This window comes from Apaloderma vittatum, unplaced genomic scaffold, assembly GCF_000703405.1.
Source record: "Apaloderma vittatum isolate BGI_N311 unplaced genomic scaffold, ASM70340v1 scaffold7490, whole genome shotgun sequence".
Taxonomy (NCBI): Eukaryota; Metazoa; Chordata; class Aves; order Trogoniformes; family Trogonidae; genus Apaloderma; species Apaloderma vittatum.
Window position 1 is genome coordinate 19804 of NW_009696097.1, and position 20582 is coordinate 40385.

At 40.6% G+C, this 20582-nt stretch overlaps 1 protein-coding gene across 1 annotated transcript in view; it reads left to right on the forward strand.

Annotated features, from left to right (window-relative positions):
• The window catches only part of VRK2 (vaccinia related kinase 2), a 43799-nt gene that overhangs the window by 19578 nt on the left and 3639 nt on the right, over positions 1-20582 (forward strand). The window contains exons 7-10 of the mRNA XM_009873405.1: positions 2126-2258; positions 11940-12060; positions 14584-14642; positions 16423-16604. Coding sequence (XP_009871707.1) covers positions 2126-2258; positions 11940-12060; positions 14584-14642; positions 16423-16604 — 495 coding nt within the window. The remainder of the gene's footprint in view (positions 1-2125; positions 2259-11939; positions 12061-14583; positions 14643-16422; positions 16605-20582) is intronic.

Consider the following 20582-nt stretch of genomic DNA (forward strand, 5'->3'; position numbering starts at 1 on the left):
GCTCATGGAGGATGCAGAAGGCTCATAAAACTTGGTGTTAGGGTATTTTAAATTAGTTCTCTCACACTGACTGTTGGCTCAATTAGGACAGATACCAAGGCATCAGGAATATGCTGGAGAACGGATGCACAAGAAAATCTAATTGGTCAACCCAATGAAGTTTACGCCTTGTCCTAGATTTTCTAAACGTGCCTACGGTCTTTAATCTTGTATCACAGTTTGTATAGTCTGTCAGGTGGAAAACATCATCGGTGATCTTAAAAGCCATCACCCTGCAGGAAGAGAGTGCCGCGTCCCAGCTTACACGCTCCAGATAAGCACAGATCCTGTAGCAGAAGCAGTAAAACCAAGAGACCAGCCATCCCAGGATTTGAAGCTGCCTGGGGCACAAACAGGAATCAGTAGTTCAACATAATGTACTACAAAACAATGTGTTACGTTTTCTTGAGGGTTTTTTTGTTTGGTTTTGCTCTACCAGGAGTGACATAATTAAACTACAAGTGAGTGCCAAAAGAGTTTATTTTAGACTTTTGTAGGACAAGCTACTTTTTAGGAAAGTGAAAGCAGAAGTAAGGTTTGAGTAAGAAGAACTTTTTCTTTATAACGTAATATGGTTTGGTAGAAATGATCTTTATATGCCTTCAGATGGTTTAGCTTTTGCCCTAGAGATCAGTTTCCTTGGCAATATAATAGTACCTTCCATAGATATTTCTAAAAAAGCAATTACCTAATGTGAGAACTGGTCAGTGTAAGGGGCAAAGGTCAGGTGGGAGTGTGAAAGTGCCAGTGTGCAAAAACAACCTATGGGATATTGTGGGGTGGACACACTGTTACTAAATTCCAGCTGCTTTCAACAAGTTACTGCTTGTCAGCTGTGCTGCAGTATTTGATCATGTTGCATGGATTAAGTCTGCTTCTGATGGAAGGTAGAACATGTTTATTTGAACTTCATGGAGTGGACTTGTGCTCTTAATCTGAATTAATGTGAGTGCACTATGCCAGTAGAGAAATAGAGGCATAGGAGCCAGATGGTGTGTTTGGGTTTGTCTTGACAGGCAGCAGCAGAACAAAAAATAAAATTCAGCTCTCCTGAGCTCATCTGTTTTCAGCTTCAAATACTGGAAAATTGAGCAAGACTAGGTTTAAAGTCACCTAATACTTTCACAGTTAAGTCCCAGGAATATCCAAGTGCATCGCCCAGCTGTGTCATTCAGAACTCTGGAGCTTCCTCTCCCTGGTTATTTAGGTAGCTATATAGAAGCATTCTGGGTAAAAATTAAATCACCTATGTGGGATTGGAAAGGTAAATGTGGCAGAACGCATGAGCTTGCTGCAATATACACAATGGGGGCCAAACTTTTTTTCTCTTGCACTGATTTAGCTCCATAGATTTGCTTCAGAGTAACTTAGAATGAAGTCTGGCTCTGAGCCTTTTAAAATTTATTATAAATTCAGGAGTAGTTTACTAAGATTGCTTTCTGGGTTGGGAGAGGGCTGGTGTGTTTTACTGTGTTTTATCTTACATGTTATGTTTAAAGAGTTGTTGACAGTACAAGTTTACTGACAGTGACATTCAGAAAGAAGAGACTACAGTTAGGCTAATGCCCAGCAGCCCCATCGTCACAGTCTCTGTTAATGCTGGAGCCCTGTGTCCAGTTCACCTGGGAGAAGCTGCTGCTTCTCATTTCCTCTGGCTTTTAAGTTGCACTGCTATTATGAAATTGTACAGTCTCAGCCAATGGAAAATTTGAACCCGGGGTGTGTATGTGCCTGTTTAAGTAAGGAGGGGAAGGGGTCCCATAAGCGATGTGAGGATACATAAAAGGCATATTGCAGTTTTGATGTCTAGATGCCCACCTGGAGAGGAGAGAGCTTGGGAACAAAATATAAAGACTGAAATTCTGCTCGACTCTGAAATAAGGTAGTGTAGCAGAGGAAGGATTTAAATGGGGAGGGCAGCTGTTATAGCCCCCAGTTGTACATATTTTATCCTGAGGCACCATTTGGTTTAATAAAATTTAGATCTAAGGCTGTCCTTAACCTATCAGTTTCTTAAGACTTAATTATAAAGGTTATACTTTCAAAGGACAAAAACATTATTCATTTGTCTGTTCATGTCTTCCAGGTTTATCTTGCAGATTATGGACTTTCCTACAGATATTGTCCCAATGGGAACCACAAACAGTATCAGGAAAATCCTAGGAAGGGCCATAATGGGACAATAGAGTTTACCAGCATAGATGCCCACAAGGGAGTAGGTAGGTTTCTTTCTTTTTTTTTATTTCAGAAGAGTGATTACAGAATGAGTAATCAGGCTGTGTGAGCTGATGTATACAATAGAAGTAGTCTTGGGAATTGCTCAGGGTTGATCAGACCCTTGTGTGGTGACCTCTTCTTGTACCTGGAAGCGCTTCTCCAGGGCTGGGGAGTGGGGAGGGAAGGGAAGCAGCATGATTAAAACCAAAAGGCTGCTGCACGTATGGTACTGGAAGGCAGACCAAGATGCCCCAAGAAAAGCTTGCCATTAAACTTAATCAGTTCATGTTGGGAGTCCTGGTTTGTGTTTGCTATGCTCTGTAGAGGCAGAGGCAATATTTGCTAATGTTGCATTGTCAAGGAAAAATGTTTAGTCTGCACTGTCCTTTAGGGAGGGCTGTGTCTGAGTGTCACCATCTGTGTTATGTGAGGATATTTCAAGATGACATTCCTAAGAAAAACCTCTTTTGAAGTCATAAAGTGTTAACTTTTTGAAATCTTTTTCCAGTAGCCTTTCATATATCTTACTTATTTAAACTCACTTTGATGGTATTGGAAACACATTTGCAGGTAAATTACATACATAGTCCTTTTATTGGATATTGATTGTACTGCCTTGCATTCCAAGGCAGACTTAATTCAACAATTCCCTAATTAGTTAAAGTCATAACCTATGTCTTGTATTCATTTACCATTAATTAAACCTTAGCTGTTTATTACACTGCAGTCCAAATCCAATAGCAGACCCATAGAGCCATGGAAAAGGGAATGGGAGGTCAATATCGAAAATATATGGTGCGAAGTCCCACTGATGGCTGCATTGTTCACAATCAATATGGTCAATGCAACACAACTTTCTTAGTTGCTATGTCAGCAAGACAAAAAGTCAATTCTAATGTTATGCTAGTAAAAAAATGGCGATTATTGAAAAACTTTGACTCTTTCTACGAAATGGTATTTTTCTTAAGTTTTCTTTCCCCTATTCCCCCTTCTCACCCCCAAGATCTTCTAAAACAAAAGGAATGGTTTTTATGCTGCCAGCTTTGCTAAGTTCGTAGTGTCAGAAGCCATAACTGTAGAAATTTGTGCTTGTTAATAGCTGCTGAACTGTTACCTTAAACTAATACTTTCTAACGAGTTTTAGTTGGCACAAACAACTGTATATTATTGCTTTTTCTATTAAAAGGACCATTGACCATGTAATGTAGAGGGTCTTGATAATTTGCCGGCGCTGTTAAAACCTGCAATCGTTTAACTCCGGTCATTAGGAAAAATGAAATAAGACTGTCAAGTATTTGCTGCTAAGACCGCTGCACAATTCCACCTGCTAAAAAATACTCTGTGGTGAAGAGGCATCTGTTTCAGACTCTTCTAGCTCTCTCAAGCATACAGTGCATTTTCTGCAGATCTGACTGGCTGCTTTTCCTGGAAGTGAGCATGATGTGGCTGTGTGCTTGTTTTTGGTGTGGCTGCTGTTTGAAGAATAGATGGAAGCTGGAGTATGTGGGAGTTGGCAGTTGGATCGCTATAGCAGCTAGTTTGTCTCGTGGACAGGTGTCTGTGTGATTACAGGACAGGTAACTTCATTTGAAAGAGTAGGGAAATTTTAAGGATTTAGGTGACAAAAAGTGTGCACGTGCCAGTGTGAGTTGTCTTTTGCGATCTGTGGGTTAGATTACCTCCTCAAGTAGCTAAAGCTATGATGGAATTGGTGAAAAGCAGAGACTCTGGGAAACAAAATTTTGGAAAGATAGCTTGTGGGAGCTTAACCCAGGCTTCCGCTTTTTGCTTGTTAATAGCTGCAAAAAGAAAATTCGCAGATGTTTTCTTTTTTTCTGATAGTCCTGCTGGAAAAACAGTGTGTACTATCTGGTATGCTGCAGAGAATCCAAACTATTCATGTAGAATGCTTCAGCTCTGACCATTTAACAGCCTGAACCCATTAAGGTCAAGTTACAAGTTTCCCATTTGCAGCAGGTTTCACAACATCCTGGGCAAAATACGCATCTGCAGCAACTTCTGTTGGAGACTGCACAGGCAGGACACAGCCATTGGCTTCCCTCATCTCATCCCGTGTTGTGAGATGTAGAGTTGCGGAGGTGTTTCAGGATACTAAAAGTCTTTCAAGAGTTGAGGCAAAGGTCTGCGCTGCTCAACAATCTTCTGTACTCCCAACTCGTGATCGGGTCTCGGCGCAGCGTCATGTACTGATTCTGGAAAGTGCTTGAAGGCTGTTTCAATGGTGGCAAGTTGGAGGTGTGTAGAAAGCCTGCATTCTAGTGTTACCTGATTTTTCAGAGTGGAGTACATTCTGATTTCAGTGCTCTTGGAAATACAGTTCTAAATTTTAAATGTTATTTTATATAAATGAGAACCTTTCCAGAGGGCATTTCCTGAATGTACATAGCAACATAAATATCTCAGACCTCAAAAACCTTGAATAGTACCAGCGGCTGTATTGAGCTAGACAAATGAGAACATTTTGACTTGCTCATAAAGCAGCTACCTGAATATATATAGCAATTTGAGGTACACGTTGCAACTTAAAACAAATTTATGAATTTTTTGCTTTCAAAAGTACCTCCTGGCAATGCTTGGAGCTGATAACATCCTTGCATAAAGCCAATCACATGCACCCATTTCCCACCAATTTAAATCAACACTGGTGTTTGCCTAGCTGAACTGAGAGTTTAACCCAGCTGCGTGTCTATTTATTCCCCAAAGCTCTCCGTGGAGTTCAGCAGATGTAGAGGTTATGCAGTCAACTGAGATCCAGAAAGTTTCCTACCAGTGGCCACTGTTCCATAATGCTTTTGGGTGGTAGAATTAGTCCATAGTCTTCTGACAGCTGCTGGTGAGGGCAGAGTCAGATGTGCTGTTCCTTTGGCAGCTGATGGCAAATTGCTGCTTTCAAACAAGTTACTTGGGTGCATGCAGGTGTGCACAGATGGTGCTGGTGGCTTTTACTTTGTGCTGGAACTGAAGAGGAATTCTCCCTGAGCTGGGAAGGGATGGGAGCACCTGCCCTTCCTCGTGTCTCAGCTCTTCATGCTGGTTTTGTCTTTTACGTTTTTTTAGATTTCAGACCTTTTTCTTTTGATGCAAATTTCATGTGGCACAACTGCATTGTTAGTTTTAGCATAGTATTTGAGTGCATTCGTTGTATTTGTTTTTAAAGACTGTATTGTGTAAACAGTATTACGTTTTTGTTTGTTGATTGATAATTAAAGAGAATTACATCTGCATGCAGTGTACATTTAAAAAATTGTTACATAGTTAGAGTTAGAAAGTAATATTTGGATCAATGCCTCCTATGGATTGTTGTAGATTTTCTACTCACTGAGGCATGCAGTCAATACCTAATTTCTCTGGAGATATACTGCGCTTAACGTATTGAGTTTTTTTTAAATACTCCAGTCCTGTACATTGAGTGCATAAGACCAGTTTTAATTTGCTATCATTGACAAACATAAGAGTATGAACTGTCTATTTTGAATTCCCTCCAGCTTATATTTGTGTTTGCCACAGATTTCTCCTCTTCCTTTTAACGATGTTTCTCAGTAGCTACGAGCAGTTTTGCCAATTCCTGCATTGGGTAGAGGGCCTACCAAAATCCTTGCAGGACTTCTGTCTGTATCTGGAATAGTAAAAGCTGCTTAAGGCAGTAGTGGTGACTTTTGACAAGCTTAATCATAAGTAGAATGTCTGATGACATTTGCCTCACTTTTTTGTGGCTGGTGAATACATTTTGTCTGAGCTGGTTTCTTTGAGCAGAAGTGTGTTTATTGTAATCTCCAGTGTTGGGGAAGGCAGCTGCAGTTCTGTTTGGTGCTATATTTCATATTTTAGCCAGTTTGTTGTGCCCCTCACGTTGGGTTTTTGCAACATCTGCTCCTTGAGGTCCACAGGAATGCTTGTACGCTGTGTTTGTTCAGAGCAGAGCAGACGTCGGACTGATTGTCAGGAAAGCTCCGTAGTTCTTGTTCTTATTTTCCTCGCTGATCTGACAGAATTGTTGCTATTTGGTATTAAAAACATAGCTCACTGCTGGTCCATTTTTCCTTTTCTTTTACATGCAGAGGTTGACTAGAATATATGCAGGGGTCATTTCGTGAGGAAGGGTGTGCAAGAACATAAACACCTATGCCTGGAAACATATTCTTTCTGAGCCCGCGTGGCTTCCAGAGAACAGAGCTCTAAATGGCTCTGGATCAAGAGGTTTATTTGGCATCTGTCCATGTATAGTTAGGATTCAGAGGGAGCCTGCTGGATTTTTTTGTTGCTCAAATGAATTATTGATTTGCTGCAGTTTGATATGTGTTTCCTAAAGACTGTGCAGGACAAAACTGTAAATCCTAAATATAAAAGGAAAATATAATTGGTCTAGCAAAAAATGGGTGGAACTTTGCAGTGTGAAATAAATAAAAAGATGCTTCATTTTCTGAGTGTTGGGTTAGAAACGTGCCCGGTAGAAGAGGGAGCAGGAGGTCATTGTAAGCAGGATAAGATCAAACAGGTTCCTATAAGCACCACTGTGGACTTATTCTGTCCTGCCAAGAATGTCCAGAAGCAGCAAAAGATGGTGAATATCGCACCTTTCTAGCACGACTGATAAGCGTGGCTGGGAATTGGCCGTTTAATTTTGGTGCTCATTCTCTACACGAAGAATTAAAAAAGTTAGTGAATCTCACAGCTGCTTGCCAGTCCCTTACCTTTGTAATTTGTTTTCTGCCACACAGATGGGAAAGAAGAGTAAAACTCCTTGTCCCCACTGTCCTGCCACACATTCTCCTTACTGCAACTTGGAAGCTTTTACTTCCGATCAGGTACCTGCACCTCTTGCCACCACCATTACATCTCCCACCCAGATCTCATGGTGAAATTTTCTTGCATCTTCCAACCCTCCCACTATACAAACTTTTCCCCACCAAGTCAAGACCCCAACGCTCTTACTTTCGGCACATCCCATTCCACCGGTCCTGATTTGTTCCCTCCTGCTGGTTGCACTCTTCTATTACAGATGCAGAAGAGCAAGTGTGAAAACGAAGAGGCTCAGCAGGTTAGATCCTGCTGGTCAGTGGGTACGTGTAACTGCTTGTGGGGAGGTTGCCGTGCACGTCAGGCTGTTGGGATTGTCCAGGACAGCTCTGCTATTTTGGAGAGGTCTGAGGATTGTGGTTTGGGAACTTCTGACCTGCAAGACCCACTGGCTCACAGTGCGCTCACGAGCTTGGCTGCAGCAGTGGCATTGCTGCTTTTGTGGGTCTTAAGTGAGTTACCCAGCTCCTGTGCTGGGGCTGCGTGCCGATGCGCAGGCTGGGCGCCAGCTTTGATGCAGCCTTTGAGAGGACGTGAGCCCTCAGGACTGCGAGGCAGGTATTGTCAGCACAGCACCTCTGTGCCTGCCTGACGTGCTGAGGAGCCACAGTTGTGTCCTTCCTCTGAACTACGGCGGCAACTCCGGCCACCAATGCACCGTGCTCATCAGCTGTTAGGAGTGGTGCAGTGTACAGCTATTGGAGCTGAGTTGGGAGAGAGACCACAGCTGGCGCAGGAAATATTGCTCATTGCCATATTCCAAACTGAGTTCTCTGGAAGAATTGTGGTCCGGTGGTGGGGACACACCATATTTTCACGGCGTGTTTTCTTCCCAGCGTTGTGTGATGGTGGCTTCTGTTGGTGAGCACTTCAGCAATGTGCCAAGCTAACAGTGCAGAACTGTACAGGAGGGGAAGAGAGATTGTTCCTGGCTCCTGCTGGTAGTTGCCTGGCCTGAGAGACTGAATATGTCTGTACAGCATGACCTCCAAGCATTAAAATTTATCATAAATTTAGCTAAATGTAACCTTTTCCCTATAGCACCCCCACCGTTCAGTGAGTTACTATCCTGCTGCAGTGAACTCCTCAGGCTGACCAGTACCATGGGGAAGCAGTATTCTATATTAGCTTTTTTTGGTCTTTTTCTTTTTCCAGTTCCAAATACAGGCACTGACTTTTGATGAGCCTTATTTATTTATCTTTTTTGTAATCTTCATAGAATCACAGAATGGCCTAGGCTGGAAGGGACTTTAAGAGATCATTTAATCCAACCTCCCTATCATGGGCAGGGACACCTCTCAACTAGATCAGGCAAGTTAAGGAGTTTTTAGTTCATTTATTTAAACATTATTATGATACATTTTTTACGTAATTATATTTCTCTGTGGTCATGTTAACACTCCTTTCCTTTATGGGCTGTGAGATTAATGGCTGTGGCATGAGTTAGACTTGTTTGTGAATTTACGTGAATTTGTATGCTGTAATACCAGTGAGGATTGGAGGTTCCACTGCATGTAGATGCAATATGAACAACCAAAATGATCCTTTTTATGAAAAGTTCCCAATCTAAAGAAATGCTGATGGTGAAATAATAATTTAACAGTGCTAATTAAAAATAATTGAAGGGGTTTTCATCTGTCACTCATTAGCCTCCTAGATCTTTACAAAAGGCTTGAGAAAGTTAGTTTAATAGGGATCATAGAGGAAAACTCCTGTTTTTATCTGGGTTTCAGAGGTGTTCTTGGGAGCAGTGTAGTTCTGAGACCATATTGTGGCTGGTGTGGTATCACTTATGATCTATTTTGAAATAGTAATCTGAATATAAATTACTGCTAAGATAGCTGCCAAATCCAGTGTACAGAGATATATAATATATTTTCTTCTCAGAGTGAATTGCTTAAGTTATGTTATTCTGAGTTTTTGTTGAACCCTGTGCCTGCGTATGGAGTATATGTTTGTGGTGTAGATAAAATGTTTTATGGCCTGACTCTGATTTCATTGATGTGGTTATTAATTCATTAACTTCAGTGGAGTTGTTCCTGCTTTATCTTGGCAGGAGTGAGGACAAAATCAGGCCTTAAATCTTCAAATTAAAAAAATTAAACTCTAAAAATATTGTGAACTAAAATTCCATGAACATGTTCCCATTAAATAGTGTTTTGTATGAGACTAAAATAATAATAATAAAAACACTTGGTTAATAGAGGAGCAGAAATCAAGTATCTTATTAAAAAAGAAAGGAGACAAAACCCCACGAGTTTTTAGTCTATGGAGAAGTAAGAGAATTTTGATTTAAATAAATACTCTTTTGAATGTATACCCTTGTAGCAGCGACAAGTTATCAAACGGAATTGTTTTATCTTTGCATGGCTATCACATTTAAATTGAAGCCAGATTGACTTCTCTTAGTTGATGTTGATCAAGAATTCTTGTAATCTCCAATTGTTTTAGCAGCTTTACATTGCAAGTAACAACATAGTTGAAATTTATGTATTAGTGCTTTATTTGGGGTGAAAATGTAATTGTTCTATTGTTCATAGAGAATATCAGTTCATTAAAGATTTAGTTGAGCACTTTTTTAATAAGGGTCTAAATGGTTTAAAGAGCTGGGGAAGTTAACGTTTCTAATACCAAGCTGACAAAGAGAGAAAGAATAAGCTTGTACAGTGAAATAATCAAACGCTGACATTTTCATGTGGTTCTATGAAAAACACATGTAAATGCCTTTATGTAGTAACACTTGCAGTGATACTGGAGTTTACCATCCCTCTGTAAAACATTTCGCCTTTGTTTTTTTAGTGAGGTATTGCTTAGTTCTATGTACTTTGGGGGGGGTTTAACCCTCTTTAAAAAACTTCTGTGGCTCTAGGCAGGTGTTAGTCAGGCCTGCTTGCATGCATCTCCCCTGTTTGTGGTGGCTTTGCCATAGTGTTAGGAAATGGCTGGAAGATCTGCATGTGGGTGAAAAGGTAATTAGTCGTGGCCAGGCTGTTAACTGTGAAGTGAACTTTATTCTCTGGGGACTGTTTTGTCAGAAAATGAGTTATCTTGAGTGGGCTTCTGAAATCTAATTGACTTTGAGTTATTTACAGATTCATATCAATTAGTCCCTCAGTGGGGGAAGGGAAGGGGGGGAATTCAATCCATTGTAATTTTGACAATTTTTCTCAGAAGGCCCCTGTGTGTAGCCCATCTTGCACAAACAGGTGCCAGAAAAGCATTGTGTGAAAATTGGAGGATCTGCAATGAAAAGTCCTGGCTTATCTGCTTATAATCTGGAATTGCCATAATGGAAAAAGGAGTTATGAACACATGTGTATGAATGGAATTGTTCCACAGTTAACAGGAGATTTATGGCTGAAGAAATCACTACAGAACAGCAAGTGGTAGAGATTGTGTTTTTGTTTTAATATGAGAGCCAAGTCTTGCATTAGGATGTTGCTGAATCTAGTGCAGAAAATAAACGACACCCAAGGGAGAGTGGAGCATTCAGTTAGATTGAAGGGCCTTTAATAATCCCATAGTCTAATAGCGGTTAAAATAGAGAATGTATAAGAACTAATCTTCTGCTTTTACAATAATGTGTGTACAGTAACAAGAAACAGTTATGATGTGTTGGCACTGTCGCTTTTAGCAGGTGTCTTTTTAAATGAAAAGGGAAGTTTGAGGAGTGACTTTCTGGAATTTATTTAATGAAGGCCCATAAAATACGATATCTGTTTACAGCTGGATTAGCAGCACTATGCTCAACTACTAGTCTTTGTGCTAGACCAAGAGTACCGAAGAAATCTGAAATCTTCTGTCCTTCCTGAGAAACGCAAATTCATCTTGGAAAAGAACAAATTTAACTTCTACATCTGTCTGGCTTTAATCACGATCAACAGTTACTGGTTTTGCAGATTCCACGTGGTCCAGACTTGTAAACTATAGGCTGCAAGTCAAATGTTTACAAAGAAATATCACAGTCATCCTGCTTGTTCAGTTTGGTTTCCTCTGAATAGCAACAAGCAATAGTGTTTCTGTTAGTGTCGTTCTTCTCCCTCTTTCTCTCAGAAAAGTCAGCCTATAGATTAACTGCAGTTATCTGGTTTTCTGCATATATGTTTGGGAATGGGGTAACTTTTTGCTGTGTTATATCTACTGTATTTGCATTCTGTAATTAGTGTATATATTTGGGGTGTGCAGTGTGTAAGTTGCTCCTGAAATAACTTCCTTTTTGGAAGCAGTACCAGTAAGTTTGCACAGGACTCGCTAAACAATGAGTGTATTTTAGTTTGTGCTCCAAATCTCTAAACAGTTCGTGGTACTGGTAAGGAGACAACCTTGGTGTGTAAATGTACACTAGATGGCAGTTTTGTCATATCTTCCAAGTTCAAATAACTCTGCAGGAGAACAGGAAAGGCCATCAGTGTTTAGTCTGCACTCACAGGGTCCCTGCATGACCAATGTGGACCCCATGGACTTCCTGGAACATGTGTTAGCAATTTAGCAGCAGACATTTATTTCTTTGTTTTACTGCTTGGCTCTTTGAGAAAGTGTTGGTACTCAGTTATGGGCTGTCTGGATCATGTCAGAGGCCATGGGGATCAAGTCCATGTGACAGGCCAGACTGAGGAAGGATGAAGTTGGAGGAGGTGAGGAAACTGACCCGTACTTCAGCAGTAACAAGTCACTGCCTGTCTGTGGACTGTGGCCAAATGCCGGGGCGTTTTAGGTCTAATACAGCTGAATAAACAAAATACTTTGCCCATTTGGCTTTTTCATATTTCATCAACACTAGTTCAATCAAAGTCTTTCCTATTTCCTAAGAAGAGGTTCTTATTCTTCATCGGTGTTTTTTCTTTTTTGTTTTCCCCACATTTTAGCCCCATCCAGACGAGGTGACCTTGAAATCCTTGGCTACTGCATGCTGCAATGGTTGTGTGGGAAGCTGCCCTGGGAACAGAACCTGAAGGACCCTGTAGCTGTCCAGACTGCTAAAACCAAGTAAAAATAAACCACCATACGCATGTAGACATGTACACATGCATACCACCCTAGAACCCTGCGACAGCCTTCTGGGGCTGAAAAAGACAGCTTCACATGCTACAGCATAGAGGCTTACAGGAAAGCTAAAACAGTTTTCCTTAACTGAGAGATGTCAGAAGCAGTTAAAAATGTGAACTCTGTGCATGTATGCCCTCTCCCACATGTTTATATATGTACCGCTGTGGAGAGATGGTAAATTCAAGTGCACACTACACAGTCATTCTGTCTGCTGTGTATTTTTTTAATATTCTTTTTGTAAAGAAAACATTTGTGAATTAGTGCAGGCCTTATTGCGCATACAGAAGGTTGTTGTGTGTTTCCATTAAACTTCATGGGTGCTTTGCAGAGACTGTGGTGCAAACATCTCTTGAAGTTTTTCCACATGTGCATTCAATTTATTTCACTTTCTGTACGATACTATTTTTCAGATGTTTCTATGTGTGTTTTTAATGTTATATAAGCCTACTGCCATTACAAACAATTAAATACCTAAATACTAAGCAACTTGATTAAAATCTTTCCTTTTCCCCAGCATGACTCATTTAGAGCTTACTAAAGCAACAGAGTGTATTAGTGTTTTCTTTCTTGGCTTTCACAGTTGGGACTTGATAGAGTTAATTGCATGTGGTATATAGTAGCCTGTGGAAGGCTCTACAGAAGAGTAGTTACCTGTAAATGTAACATCACAATTGGAGGAGGCAGCAAACTTTTAAGTAGGGCAAGTCACAACAGAGGTACACAATAGGGATAGCTGATCCACAGAAATCAATCTGCAAATTCAGTGTGGCATCGGCTCTCAGCAGAGAAAAAGGTTAGCCTGCAGACTGTGGATAATACAGATTGCATCTGTAAATGTTGACATCGTATGTTATGTTTAATATTTCTCCTTTAGAAGTTCCGATCATTACACAACCCCCTGCAAGGTAACACTTACACAATTCAATGTTAAATCAATTTAATCAATCAAGCTGCTTCACTAATTCTTTGCTTGCAATTAACTCTTAGATTGCCAAGCAAACGAATGCTTTGAGATGCACAGAAAATGGTACAGATTGCATTTATCAGAAATATCCTATTAGTCTAATGAATTATGTACTTGGTATTAATAACTCGTCCAGGTCATCCCCTTTTATTTATCATAATTTCAGTGCCTTTACCGTTTTCAAAGGCTAGAAAAAGACATCTGGATATATATCCAGTTGCTTGTAGTTAATAAGTAGACTCAGCAGCACAGCTGAATCCCTCCTAAGCGTGCCAGTCCTTTGCAGAGCCTGTGTGATGGTGAGGCAGGAGGGGCTGGGACTGGAAGTGGGGTGCAGGTGAAAGGCGGGGGCCAGGGCAGGACTCCTGACTGTTGTTCACCTGTTGTCTCATCCTCTCACCTCTTTGCTACAAGGTGTTCCTCCCAGTAATGCTGGGGCAATGAGGCAACTGTGCCAAGGTTTTGGGCGTTGGTAAGGGGCTGTTTAAGGACTGCTGGTGTATGTGAGCTTAGAAATGTTCGTGCTATGCAGTAACTGGAAGAGAGGCTCCGTGTGAATTGGATTTAAGCTAGGTAACAGGGAAATGTTTAAATGTTTCATTTAGCCAAAATTGAAACCCCTATTTCTGGTACTGGATAACAGGTTACTGAATTGAAGGTTATTAGCCTGTGTACCCCCACTTACATATATTTGAGAACACGTCCTGTTACTAATTGGTGGAGCATTATGGCTCCTTTAAACAAACAAACAAGAAAAAGGATCCTTAAGAGTATTAACAGCTAGACTGAACTAGGAGTTTTCACTGACTGAGGGCAGCTGCAGGTTCTTAGAGGTGCTGGGCCATCAGCCTAGTTTGTGCCTGCACAAAGATGAGGGCTGGTCTTACTTCATCCCTTTTTAGGGGTACGATTGATTCTGAGCTCCAGTGGCCTTCGCTATTTCTGTTTCTGGATAGAGAGTGAGTACATCTGTGGCCTGGCCCTTCAGTTCATGAAGTGCCTGGGACTTAAAGTCATTTAACCTGCCCTTTTGTCCCTGCTGTGCCTGCTTGTGATTTCGACAGCCATCACCCAGCTCCCCGTGAGCTACGTGGCAGAAAGAACCTGTTGCTAAATGACTAGTAGGCAGACCAGAACTACAGCTTAAGTTCCAAAATACAAAAATTAATCATTAAGTTGAAATCAAAACAAGCCATTTCAGCTCAAATGATTTTTTTTCATTTTTTCTAGAAAGGTTAAACCGTCAGCAAAGTAAAACTTAATGTTCGAGTGTTAAAGTCTTAGCTGTAAGCCTGATCTTGGTGAAATCATCAGTCTCCAAAGGGTTAAAAATAGAGCCAGTAAGAGGAGATTTTGTTTTAAAAGCAGTACTGTGAATTATTAGCAATCCCGGAGGTCCACTCCCTTTGGAATTAAGACTTGCTGTCTTCCTAAATCCCAAATGAAGAATCACCTGCTCCAAAACCACATTAAATTGTTGCACTCTCATGTTATTTCAGACTTATGGATGAGCTCCCAGACTCAGTGATGAGATGGGATTCTTCTGGAAGCAGCTGTCGTAAGTGTACTTGCACTGTGTACCATAGAGCTCTTTAGCTTGTTATAAAAAATACTCAAATGTCCTACTCTGTTGGGCGGAAACAGAAAATAAGTCAAAGGAACACAAATTTAACGGAAGTCTTCAGTGTACAGTCTGAAATGCAGTTGTTAATTTTGCACCTAAGGGCAGATGCCTTCACCAGACCTGACTCCATGCAGGACTACGGGGCTCTGGTCTCAGGGCAAACTAGTGCACAAGCAGAAATCATCCTGGAATCAACCCCTTGAAATCAAGCCTGTGTGAACTGCTTTTCTACACACCTAACAGCAGGATTCAGCCTGCAGTATCCATATTTAGCCAATAACACAGTGGTTAGGTCACACTCACAGTTAGATTATACATCACACTTATTAATTCAGGGTGCAATTTAACTGAACTTCAGTGGCTTCCACTGACTTCAGTGGAACTGGACCATGCTCTTCATGTACAAGCTTACTACATTCTAAGCATTTTTACTTCAAAGGCCTGTTTACTGCCAGGGAGGAGTTTTTGGATGCTGTCCAGTGCTGGTCACTCTGCAAAAAAAGATTCCTGATGCTTACTGATACGGGATACTCGGAATACTTAATGTTTTAATTACAGGAACTCTGCTGCTTTCCCGACTTATCCCACAAGCAAGTACTAAATAGACCAAATAGACATTGAGGGCTAAACTTCAAATCCCAGTGCATGGTAATATAAAAATCTTGATTAGTCTCATCTGTGGTGTATGCCATGGAGTGACATAAGGGAGCTTAGCTGTATGTAATCCAGGGTGTTTGGAAGCAGTCACTGTCTTAGAAACAGAAGTAGCTGTTAGTATGGCAATAGTAAGCAACTGTCTACAAAAGGTTTATTGCTTAGTATTCAGAGTTTGAAGTAGCCAGTGAATGGATGGTTTGTCTTGTCATATGTGCCTCCTTCACTGAAATACAAAAGTAACCCAGGGAAAACACCGCACTTCCTTCAGAGGTCAGTGTCTATTTTGGATTTCTTCACTTATTTTCATAGCAATTCTGTATTGGAATTACTGGAATGCATCATGTATTAGATAAAATATATTTGTGATGTGTATACATATCTAATAAACCTTTACTAATGAGATTTTACTAGATGCTACTAGTACTTCATGCTGGTGTAGTACTCCAGTTTTAGGATACACGAGTCTTCAGCTGAAAGAAAAGTTTGATCTCCCTCTATTGTTTTCCTAATAGCATCATTTCTGCCCATTTGGTGGTTTCCCTGTTTCTAGAACCACTTGGAAATGATCACAAAATAACGCTGCTGTTGGGCTGATTTAGGCTGTAATGTCAAAAACAATATTTGTCCACGTATTAGAAGTAAAAGAAAATTTTGCTTTTTTCTGAAGCATTGAAAGTATACTATCTATACAGATTAAAATAGTGTTGTTTAGAGTAGTTATTAATGGTGTATTGTGAGCTATCAAATATAAAATACTTACGTTACGTGGCACTATAAACGTCTGTCAATAAAGTACTCTGAATAATTTTTATACTTAGCTTTTGGTAATATATGAATTAATGCATATGCATAACAAGACATAGCACTTGAGGGCTAGCTTGTTTATCCAAGTCTATCTTTTCCTTTTCTCATCTCGGAAAGACAAGCTATTGTCAGTTCTGCTGAAATTGTGTCATCTTGTTTGGCAATGTGGGGTTGGCATCCATTTGGGGATTAAATTCTTTCTGAAGCTCTAGGCCTACACCGAGTGAAATTTACATTAAAATATGCTCCACAGGTGAAATATCCAAGTTTTTGGCATGTATTTATGGCTTAGCTTATGATGAGAAGCCAAAGTATCAAGTGCTGAAGCAAATCCTGCTGGATGGACTAGAGGCAAGTGGAACTCGCTACGATGGCCTGCTGGAATTTTCCGCTGCAGTGTGCCCACAGACTCACTGTGCTGCTAAAGCGTCAAAAGTAAGTTCTGCGATTATTTCTGCCATCTCCTGCTTGATTGTTGCCTTTTCTTTTGTGGGAGAGGAAATAGTTTAAGATCTCAAAATGAGACTGACACAGCAGTTCTTTTGCCTGAAATACACCATGTTTGTTAATTCCTGTTTCCCTTGGCTTTGCTAAAAAGTGGGATGTCAACCCTTAAGGAGGAAGAACTGTCATGAGTCCTTTTGACCTGCAGCCTCTCACTTCAAAGCAGGGGGTCTGTGGAGAATGATTTACTTTGAGGATAATGGGGAAGTCAAGGACTTTGTTCAGTAACATCTTGAAGACGAGCCTGAATGCCAGGTTCTTCCTTCATTCCAGATTAAAAGCAAAGTTACCTTTATTAGTGCGAGCATTTAATTCTTTTCTTGCTTTCAAACTGTTCTTTGTCATTTGCCTTCATACTCCTGCAGCCACTGATGTGGAGGAGGTATTATTCTGGGATTTGACTCTGTTATTGGTATGCAGTGCTACGTGATGCACTAACACAGAATTTTCAAACTGACAGCTATCATCTTGTATTTTCCTTCTGTGCTTTTGTCTGAAACTATACACTTAATAAAACCACATTTCAGTAAGTGGAGATGGAGGTAATTAGCAGTCGTGCTGGACTTGCTGCAAAATGTCAGTCCCGTCATACCTCTGCCTCAAAACTCCCCGTATGCAAAAGCCCCGGTTCTGTCCCCAGTGCGTGTGCAATAAGGCAGGGTCAGGGTACCATTCATTTTTAATACTTCTGGTGAACTTTGGACCATCACAAGTGTACGTGAGCCAAGAATGCAGGATGCAAACTAATGTGACTGATAGGCTGCTAGATGAATGGTGATTCAAGTATCAGTGCACAGATGGTTCTGATTTGCTGAGTTTTGTAGCTGCTGCAACTGAAGACATAAAATATCCTTCTAGTCATAAATTAGCTCTTTGGAAGCAAAACCTTGGCACCAGAGCTTTACAACCTTCAATTAGTAAAAAATGACTGTGGTATTGACATCTGTAGGCCTGCATAGTAATCATTCCTAATAGAAGAGAATATCTGTTTGAGGGGGTTTTGCATGGCTAATTAACCACCAGTGAGAATATGTAATTTTTTCATGATCTCCTGATTGTCACCTTTCTCTCATGATACAATTACATTTTATTGTAGCAAGTGCCTCACAAACCAATTGTCAGCACTATTTACGTATTATGGAAGGCAGAACAAAAGTTCATGTGTAATAAAAAGGCACTAGGTTTTGATCGGGGTAATTACAGATACTTACTTTAGCAATTTTATTGACTTTTCTGGGTTTATCCCTCTTTTTTTTTTTTCTTTTAACAAAACCAAAAACTAGTTCAGGGATAGTATTCCTCTTGCTATGATAGTGACCACTCTGGCCTCGCTAATTTGAGAAGCCTTTTTTGAAGTTTGTGCTGTTCTCCAAACTGAACTGAAATATTGGGTAGCTGTTAACCGATCTCCAGCTGATCCTTTTGGATCTCTGGTTCACAAGAACCTTCAATTTCTTAAGAGTCGAGTACTGAATAGTAAATCTGTTTTCTTCTTGCCTGGCCTAAGAGTTGACAGCATGCCAGTGTAAAAGATGATCCTGACCTTCCCGGCTGTACGAGCTGCTGTAGCACTTGCTGTTTGCAAGTGCACAACCCCACTGAAAAACCCACGAACGAGGAGTGTCAGTTATCGCCACTCTTGTGCTGTTGGACTAAGCAGAATTGGTTTTGATGGCCAAGAAAAATATCAGAGAGAGAGAGAGAGAGAGAATATGTCTGCATATTGCTAAATCGTGGCACCTGTCATCACTTCTTCAGAGAAATTTTCGATGTTGAATGTTGTGCTTCTTGGAGCACTGGGAATGCCAGCACTGCTCCTGTGATCACCTGGGTTTTACTTCATAGAATCGTAGAACACCAGGTTGGAAGGGACCCTGTTCTTTAGCCAGTTCTGCTGCTTCTCTGCGCAAGTTTCCTGTAACATTCACTGCAAAACAGCTGCGGAAAGGAAATTTTTAGGGTTATTTTGGAGGACTTAGGAGTATTTAAATACAAGGAGAGAGAGAGAGCCAATAACTGAACTTTCTCTAAATTTATTGCTATTTTCAGAAAAATACGATTTTTCAATCTGCGGTTATTGGCCGTGAAGGCTATTCAAGGCCTGGTGCGCTTTGGTGCCGCAGCCCTGACAGCGTGTTGGATGACAGGCAGGTACTTCCCACTGCATCTCTTCACGACGCTGTCTGTAGTTATCCTAGGTCTGACTCTTTTCATCTCCCCATTCCCTTTCCACCTCTCCTTTTATTCACCAAACACTTCTGCCATAAAAGAGGCAACCTAAGAATAGTGGGAGCCACTACAAACAATCTGCTCTCTCCTCACTTCTTGCTTATGAGCAGAATCCGACTCCAGATGACCTGTCTGATACCACCTGTACCAGCGTCGTACGCAGGACAGAGGTGATTTGAGGGCAATTCCCTTCTGAAGACCAGTAAGCACCAATAACAGAATCCTGTAACACCAGCTCCTTGAGGATGATGTGAAGAGGAATCGCTACATCAATATTAAGATGCAGCTCCCTGTCTAGCATGCGAATCTAATCTTGAGACGCCATAAAACGTGTAACGGTGGCTACATCCTGGTTCTTTGTTTCGATTGCACACCAGACATAGGTGATAAAATATTAATTGCATTAAGTCCTAAATTTGTTTACCACAGATTTTGGCACTGGATAAATATGTTCAGCTCTTTTGCTTGCAGGGAAAGTGCTGGCATTAGGGCCAAATGAGGCATGGTAAGGCCAGCTGACTACTTGCTGGATTTTGTACATTTCATATTAAAAAATAATTACCTCCATACCAACTTGTAATTTTTATTAGCATGTAGAGTATGGTAATTGTTAGGCGTAAAATAAATATTTTCCCAAGCGCTTTAAGTCCTGTTTTGAAAGTGCTATACTCACTTAAGGTGTGGATGCCTCGTGGAGGTACCAGAGGGAGCCGTCACCACGACGGGCAGTTCTTGTGCTGTGAAAAGAGCCTGGGCTGCTGCCTCTGCAACTCCAGTTCTCGGGGCTGCCCGTGGTCTCGTGCCCAGATGCAGACTACTTGAAACTAGCTCGATTTGTTGTTCAGAGCAGACACAACTTTATATTTCTAAGCGTTAATAATTTTCCTGGAGAACTATGAGTTGTAGTCTTAAAAGGTGTTTTGGATTAAACAATATATGAAGTGCCTAGTGGTACTTCCAACAGAATTCAGTTTGTGCAGGTTTTATCTCCTGAATGTATTTAATCTGAAATATAAAAAAGAAGCCTGTTACTTCTTTTTTAGCTGCTCTATTCCGATACAGCTGCTGCGTGGAAGCCCATACGCAAACACTACAGTTACAGAGTTATTAGTGTGCCAAAAGTACCAAAGGCATGTGGCATCCAGCCTGTGTTTTGGCTGCATTTGTCTTCCAAGTTACCAAGCCAAACCAGACATCATTTGATACTTAGTGCTTAGAGCAGCACTGGAAAAAACTTGCATTAACTCATGCAACTATTCACTGCTTATTCCCCATTTCCATTTTAGAAAACTGTAAAAGAATACAAGCCTTAATTTTTAAATCAGATTACCTGAGTCAGAAGACTTAGCGATTATCTTGCTTTGGAGAGTTTTGCATTTGACTCAGTCAGGTGATAAGAAACGCAGTCAGCTTCACTTGTTAACGAAACAAACGGTGACTTGCTGGCATCGTTCCCAATAAAGGTTATGAGTGAAGGTTTTGAAATATACAACTCCCATTTATTTTATAGCATACTTCCCAAATACAGCTTAGATCTAGCTTTGTACTGTCTGAAGATGACATTTATTGATAATTAAAATGCTGAAAACAATTCTTTTGAGAAAGATAAAAGCTTGCTCTCATTCTGTGTTCTTGGAACTGAAGATGGAACATTTTTCTTTTTGAAATACTGACTTTTTT